The 8,085-nt window shown below is 34.2% G+C and overlaps 2 protein-coding genes across 2 annotated transcripts; both read right to left on the reverse strand.

Annotated features, from left to right (window-relative positions):
- Nucleotides 1–418: 418 nt before the first annotated feature.
- Nucleotides 419–2,384, reverse strand: LOC129911970 (opsin Rh1-like). Its single transcript, XM_055990014.1, has 6 exons — nucleotides 2,247–2,384; nucleotides 2,093–2,162; nucleotides 1,538–2,028; nucleotides 1,206–1,353; nucleotides 681–958; nucleotides 419–609 (listed from the first exon to the last, which is right to left on the reverse strand). The coding sequence occupies exons 1-6, from the start codon at nucleotides 2,252–2,254 to the stop codon at nucleotides 483–485; spliced, it is 1,122 nt and encodes a 373-aa protein (XP_055845989.1). The 5' UTR covers nucleotides 2,255–2,384; the 3' UTR covers nucleotides 419–482.
- A 2,582-nt stretch (nucleotides 2,385–4,966) lies between these two features.
- On the reverse strand, nucleotides 4,967–6,918 carry LOC129911971 (opsin Rh1-like). The gene is made up of 6 exons (XM_055990015.1): nucleotides 6,688–6,918; nucleotides 6,525–6,594; nucleotides 5,970–6,460; nucleotides 5,707–5,854; nucleotides 5,364–5,641; nucleotides 4,967–5,194 (listed from the first exon to the last, which is right to left on the reverse strand). Exons 1-6 carry the CDS (start codon nucleotides 6,693–6,695, stop codon nucleotides 5,068–5,070), a joined length of 1,122 nt encoding a protein of 373 aa, XP_055845990.1. The 5' UTR covers nucleotides 6,696–6,918; the 3' UTR covers nucleotides 4,967–5,067.
- Between the last annotated feature and the right edge of the window lie 1,167 nt (nucleotides 6,919–8,085).

Genomic DNA, 8,085 nt, shown 5'->3' on the forward strand with positions numbered 1-8,085 from the left:
TCTATTTTATGTGATCTTACCAGTGCTAGATACTGTATGTAAGTTTCCAGGCCCGTTTTGGCCCGTAGTAACCATTGAGTTTGACATGCCTGATCTGGGTGGTAACTTTCCTCTAGTGAATGCTTTGAGGCAGTCTTAGTCTATAAGTGATTACTTGCAGTAGCGGTCTGATAACTTTGTAGAGTTTTTCAGAAATATTCAGCTTTTAGTAATATTTTCTGATTACGTGTTACGAATTCTTAAGTTAAGGTGAATAAGTTTAAAAGCTTAATCTAAAAATGAATGAAAAAACAGCTGAGAAGCAGAACCATGAAGAATAGTTGGTCTCTTCAAGAATCCTCAACATTGTACATTGTACAAAATAAAACATCACAATTTTTTTTTCTAATTATTAAGATTGTCAATGCATTTTCTTATATTTAAACTTATTGTAAGAATGATGCGTATAAAAGTGTTTTTTTTTTTAGTTAGTTAATTTAAATTTAAGCCTTTGATTCTGCTTCTCCAGTTGTTGCTTGTGAAGCTGCGTCATTTGGCTTAGGTTCTTCCGTTGATCCACAAACTAGGCATGGACATTTTTCTTTGAGGGCAATACGATACTTTGGATGGCTGCAAATTAATTAAAAAAAAAAAAACAAGTATAAATATTTCATTTTAGTCTAAGAAGAAGTTCTTTGTACCTGATTCCGTAGACAATCGGATTGACGCACGAACTAGATTTAGCGAACGTTGCACCCCAAATTGTTAAAAGCGGAGTAATACCTTCGCATTTGAAAAGACCCATGCAATTTATGATGAGATATGGTGTCCACGCAGTAATCCACAATGAAATTGTTGTCAAAGCTACTTTGGCTAGCTTAGCTTCGGCACTCTTCTCACAATCCTCAGATGATCGCAATGATTTGACATTCATTTTCTTGGCTTGCTCTCGCATGGCTTTTTCGTGAGCTGCGACAGCCTAGAATTGCACAAATCACATCAGCAAGAAATTAAGGAGCTAAAATAAAAAAAAGCTCTAAGAGCTCAGAAATTCTTAGAATTCTGACACAAAAATGCAACATGCTCTAAAAAATTTAAGTGGGTGGTCACTAACTATTTTTTTTATAAAGCAATGGTTTTCGCAAAGCTCTGTAGAAGTAAAATTTTTGACACTTTGACAAAAACAAAAAAAAAAACTTGAGAAAAGAATTTTTGATCAATCTTACCGCAATGATAAACCAATAAGAATGGCAGATCATGAAAATTGGCAAGTAATAGACGAAGAGAGAATAAGCTATCAAGTATGATCGAGGATTCCAGTCTCGCTCAAGATATTCAATGCCGCATGAAGTCAAATTTCCTTCGGGAACGTATCTGTAGAGAAAGAAATTGGATATTAGGAAACAAGTTTACCAACAATTTTCAGCTAACAGCCTAGGGCCTGAGTAAAATGTTTACTTCTATAAATCTTAACACAGTTTCTTTAAGTCTTTTAAGAAGCAAAATTTATACCAAAGGCTACCCAGAAGGGATATAAAAAAGTTCCTAAAAAACTCACCTGCTCCATCCAAATAAAGGACCTGCCGTCCAAAAAGCAGCAAACGTCCAAATGATTATAATTTTTATCATCGCTAATTTAACAGTCATTGGACGTCCGCTAACACCTTTGACAATGACTTCATATCGGTCCATTGCAATCATAGCCATACTCCAAATCGAAACATTACCAAACATAGATCCGCAAAACGCATAAACGTCGCACATCATTGGTCCCAATATCCATGTTTCGTAGAACAAATTAATGCACATCATTGGGCAATTGGTCATCATCATACTAAAATCCGAAAATGCCAAATTTAAAACTAACAAATTGGCTGGAGTTTTCAAGGATTTTGTTGTTGAAAATATGAAAACAACAATGCCATTGCCGCAAAATGATAATAATCCCATTAATGATAAAAAGGCACCAAGTGCCTTATTCCAAAATGGGTCCATGGCTGGGAATTGATTCCAATATGGATGGACAAGATGTGCCATATCGGGTGTTACCTTAAATTCATAACAAAGATAAAGTTTAAAGAAGAAGTTTAGTTTGAAAAAATATATGACTCACTTTGTCGGTGACAGATCCATTCGATAGAGCCATAAAATGTGGCCCAATTGGGTATCCACTATAATGCATTCTGTAAGGATTTCGAACAGGCTTAGAAAATCTGGCGCTTTTCTTATTTTTTCAACAAAAAAAGTAGGTACTAATAATAACTTACGTCTCCATTGTTGGGGTATAGGTCTTGTTAGTGGAAGACGATTTGCTTGGCTATCACACATAATTTCAGTTGCTCTTAGTTTTTATAGTATTTTTTTCTAATCTAATTAGGGTTAGTTTTTTTGTTCTCTTTTCGTTTATTTTTATTTATTATGTTTTTCAAAGTCAAAACATAAATTTTTATTTGCGATTCATTTCTCTTAATGCGGTATAAGCTCTCATATGGCAGTAAATATGCACATAGGCGGACTATGCAACAAAAAAAATTTAGTATTTTTCTTGTAATAGGCTTCTAGTACTTGAACTTGAGATATGAAAATCTTTGCATTGCGATTCGATAGTAGAAAATTAGAAAGAGGTGGCTGGTGAGTCTAAGATTCTGGGGTGAGATGCGTTTTTGTGTGTGCGAACGGTTTTATTCATATAACTAAATTTGCCGCATATTTTCTTTCGTTCTTCAAAGAAGAATGATAGTTTTCGTTCCGTTTTTTATTGAATCTACCTCCTGTTTATGCATCTATCGTTACTTTTTTTTTTGCCTGTTTGAATGACAGTCTGTATTTCAATCTGTTATTTCAATAATCTAAGTGCCAGTTGTACAAACTTGGATCAGCCAGGGTTCAGCAATTTAACTCGCCGATTTTGGCGGAGTAGCTGCGGGTCAACTTCGGTTCAAGTTTGGATGTAGGTATTTAAACATTTATGTGCCCTTAATTATGAAAGTGGACTAAGTCACTCCTAAAAATGGCATCAAATCTAGCCTAAAAATAATTATTATTTAAGGGGTAAAGTTTATTTGAAAGCGAAATTGCAGTAAATAAACTTCTTTATTGCTCCTCTAGCGATTTCATAAAAGAAATATAATTAAATCGTTATAAGAAAATTATTATGTAAGTTTTCCTTCAAACAATGCATGCAAAAAGTGACTTAGTCCACTTTCATAATCATGGGCACATATATGAACCTTCAACGTGTGCTAAACCTCAGCTTTACTACCAATTTTAGAAGATAAAAGTCGCTGATTCACGGATTAAATATTTGTACAACTGGCCCTAAATGTGCATAAGTCTGATTACCTGATCTTTTGTGTGTCTGTCTGTTTGTGCATGTAGTTGTATGTGTTGTTGTTTGGCTGTAAATGGATGGGTTGACTTAAAATCTTGAATGTAACTTTTTTTCGTAGCTGTGTACTACCGGGATTTAGTCTTTTAGGATAGAAAATAACGTTAGGTAAATTCCATAGGTATAGGTACCAGGTTTGGGAAAGTTTAATTTTGTCAAAAACGATTACTACGATTTTGATACATTCAAAAAGGCGTATTCCAAAAACCGTTTTTAGTTTCTAACTTTTTGCTAAATTCAGTATTTTGTTTATAAAAATGCGTTTCAGAATTAATCCAAATTAAAAACAAGTTTCTTGGAATTTAGGAAAAATATTTGAACAATTTTTGAAATTTGTTAATGTTAGTGGATGACAATTTAAATTCAAAAAACTTGTTTTTGATTTATTTTGACGCTACTAAAATGCATTCTAAAAAAATATCTCGTTGGCTTTTGTAAAATGACCGTTGAGAGTTCTAGCTGCTCCGTCAAAGTCGGCCAGAACATCACCGAATCATTACTTGCTTACTTTCTTATGTTCGCTGACCTTTTACTTCAATTGCAACGTTTTTGGTAATCGCTGGAAGGACATAGGGTCTCAACTACACCGGTGCGCCATCATGGGGTTGAAAAATTTGTTTCCCAAATTGATTAACAGCCCTTCGGTTTTTCCTTCCCTGCCTAACAACAATTTTTGCTATTATTTTAACAACTGTATCCAGTTTTTAAGCTTGACGGTAGTTCCCTTTTTTCACTCTAGAGTGCTTGCAGTAATTCGCTCGATGTCGTTGCTTGTTACATCTCTGCCGGAATGGAATGCGATACAAATTTTATCTCTACTGGAATGTGGTACGACATTTGTTGCTTTGGGCATGTCAACAAATATTGGTCCCACATTTTAATCACAAAAGCTTTGAAAATCGATGTTAAATGCTCCTTCAACCTACCGGGCTGATCCTCATAAAACTTAGGATGTTACCATCTAGATCATTCACCAGATATTGTTTTGAACTATGAACACCTGTAGCTCCTATTAGTTAGGTGGTGACTGGATTCTTTAGTCTATCAGTGTTAAATTTGGACATTCCGGTTATTCAATTTGATTTCTTAACTGCAGCTGTACGAAATCCAATTGTCAATTTTGGCAATTGAAATGGTCAATTTGGTTTAAAGATGTTGTCTCTCCGTCCCAGCTTACTTTGTGAAACTTATTATATTCAAACATAATGCAACAATTGCAACAATTATTATACTGAACAATAGACCAAGTCCAGCTTTCCAAGTGCTTCCAGGTGAATTTCCGGAGTAGAGTGGTACAGTAGTTCGTGCTGGTGACTTCACTAATCACCAAAATATCCATTGTATACCGCATGAAATCTCTCTCTATAGTGGATCCTTTATTCCCAGCATCGAGAAGCGTTCAAATATTTCAGAAACTAATCTCCTGCAAAAAGAGCATTATGGCTGATTAACAACAGTTGAGACGAAAAAGTTTTAAAACTTTGAGCTTAAAACAAAAAAGAAGAAGTTACTGAGAAGCAGAACTATGAAGAATAGTTGATCTTTTTAAGAATTTTCAGAAAATCATACCAAATAAAACATCAAAATTTTTTTAATTAGTAAGATGTCAATGCAATTACTTATATTTAACCTTATCGTAAGAATGATGCGTACTCGTATAAAAGTTTTTTTTGTTTTGTTTTTTGTTAGTTATTTTAAATTTAAGCCTTTGATTCTGCTTCTCCAGTTGTTCCTTGTGAAGCTGCGTCATTAGGCTTGGGTTCTTCTGTTGATCCACATACTAGACATGGACATTTCTCTTTGAGGGCAATACGATACTTTGGATGGCTAAAAGTAAAAAAAAAAATGGCTTTCACTTTGATCTATGAAGAATTCTTTTAAGGACCCGGTGCACTCATGCGTCTTTTCAACTCACGGAGCCATACGGTACATGGTGCTACTGCAGCACTGAAGCGGTAAAAAGACCCATGCGTGCATTGGGCCTATCGGTTAATACCTGATTCCGTAGACAATCGGATTGACGCAAGAACTTGATTTTGCAAATGTTGCACCCCAAATTGTTAAAAGCGGAGTAATGCCTTCAAATTTGAATAGCCCCATGCAGTTAATAATGAGGTATGGTGTCCATGAAACGATCCACAGTGAAATTGTTGTCAAAGCTACTTTGGCTAGCTTAGCTTCAGCGCTCTTGTCGCAATCCTCAGATGATCGCAATGATTTGACATTCATTTTCTTGGCTTGTTCACGCATGGCTTTTTCGTGAGCTGCAACAGCCTGAAATTTCAAAAAAAATCACACCTTGATGATCACTTGATGAAATTGTTCTGATCAATTTTTACCGCAATGATGAACCAATAAGAATGGCAGATCATGAAAATTGGCAAGTAATAGACGAAGAGAGAATAGCCAATCAAATATGATCGAGGATTCCAGTCACGTTCAAGGTATTCAATGCCACATGAAGTCAAATTTCCTTCGGGAACGTATCTGGATAGATTGTAGAATTAAAAATCAGAAAACCATTTTTATCATAATTTTCAGTTAGCAAGTTTAAGATCAACATTCTCAGTCTTAAAACTTGCGTTCTTTTTTGTTAACTCACCTGCTCCATCCAATCATAGGACCTGCTGTCCAAAACGCGGCAAATGTCCAAATCATTATGATTTTGATCATTGCTAGCTTAATTGTCATTGGACGTCCGCTAACACCTTTGACAATGACTTCATATCGGTCCATGGCTATCATAGTCATGCTCCAAATCGAAACATTTCCAAACATTGATCCACAAAGTGCATAAACATCGCACATCATTGGTCCCAATATCCATGTTTCGAAGAACAAATTAATGCACATCATTGGACAATTGGTCAGCATCATACTAAAATCCGAGAATGCCAGATTCAAAACTAACAAATTGGCTGGAGTTTTCAAGGATTTTGTCGTTGAGAATATATAGACAACAATGCCATTGCCACAGAATGATAATATTCCCATTAGTGTCAAAAAGGCACCAAGAGCCTTATTCCAAAATGGGTCCATGGGTGGGAATTGATTCCAATATGGATGGACAAGATGTGCCATATCGGGTGTAACCTTAAATTAATAACAACAACAAAAAGTATGTAGATCAATTTTTATTTTCCAAAGCATGACTCACTTTGTCGGTGACAGATCCATTCGATAGGGCCATAAAACGTGGCCCAATTGAGTATCCACTATAATGCATTCTGAAAAAAAAAAAAAAAATTGAAAAAGGATTTTTTTGAGAATCCTTTACTTTTAAATCCTTTCGTTTTACAGAACAATAGTAGTTAACTTACGTCTCCATTGTTGGGATATTGGTCTTGTTTAGTGGAAGGCGCTGTGCTTAGCTATCACAAATAATTTCAGTTGCACTTAGTTCTTATAGGTTCTTTCTAATCGAATTAGGGTGTGTTTGTTTATTCGGCTCATTGCACTTAGTTATTTGAATTAGCATTAGTAAACAAGTACGTTAGGTATACATGTGCGTTAATTAATATTATGAGACTAAAACCACAATGCAAACAATATCCAGTGCATACCAAATGGTGGTATAGAGCTCTTCACGCTTTACAAACAACGTATTATTTAAAATTTGAATAAATTTATCTTCTCAAGGAAAAAATCCTCAACTGATCGGCCTACTTTTGCCAAAAACAATATTGAAAACAAATAAAAATAGTAGGTATATTTCGACAAATTTTATGATATTTATGAAGCAATATTTTGGAATCCATTAAACTTACAGACAACATTTCAGGCTCAATTTATAGGAAATTCTATAAAACTAAAGGATCGTGGCAAACCTTATCCTTAAGGACCAAAATCAACAAATGACTGAATAATCAGAGTATTTTTTGATATTGCCAAAATTGGAACTGAGCTAAATTCAACTTTAATATATTAAAAAAAAATAAAGACTTTTGGAACAATACATAGCTAAATGGAATTACATATGTTGCAAGCTCAAGAATAATTTCAAAAATATTCATTTATCTTAATTTTCTCATTTGACATCGATCGAAGAAAATACTTCTTGAAGTAAAACATTAATTTTTTTTATAGTAGTTATAGTAAAGTCCTTTCTTTAAGCCACGCTTAAATTTTTTAGTTTCAATAAATTGCTGAACTCAACAAAACATGCCAGGGTTGCCATACTATAGGGCAAGTTTAGGATTCGTTAAAAAACCGAAATCGAGATAACAATCAGACATGACATTACGATGATGGAGAATGCCAAAAAAGTGGGTCCGGCAATTCTGACTGTCTGCCTGTATAAACCTCGAACTACAGCCTAAGCTAGTAAAGCAATTTTTCTTAAAACTTGGTAGTTAATAGTTTTGGGTAATTCAATAGAGGAGAAATTGAACCAAAACTAACGTGCCTGCCATATAACGGAAATAGAAAAGTAAATTTTTTTCAAAACGGCTCTAATGATTTTGATTAAAATTTTTGTGTGTAATGTAATAAAAAAGACTCAACTTTTGAAATAGAAAAATTATTTTTTTTACGGTTATTAACTGTACCTGTCATAGAACGGTCTCTGAATATCTCGTATATGACTAACCCGATTTCTTGGAAAATTTGTATGCAAAAGCCTTTGATTAATCGTAGTACCTATTTAAATTTTAGAAAATTGTCAACTTTGGTTTTTTAAAAAAATATTTCAAAATTTTTTTTGAAAAATACCTATTTCT

The sequence above is a fragment of the Episyrphus balteatus genome, chromosome 2 (genome assembly GCF_945859705.1).
Source record: "Episyrphus balteatus chromosome 2, idEpiBalt1.1, whole genome shotgun sequence".
Taxonomy (NCBI): domain Eukaryota; kingdom Metazoa; phylum Arthropoda; class Insecta; order Diptera; family Syrphidae; genus Episyrphus; species Episyrphus balteatus.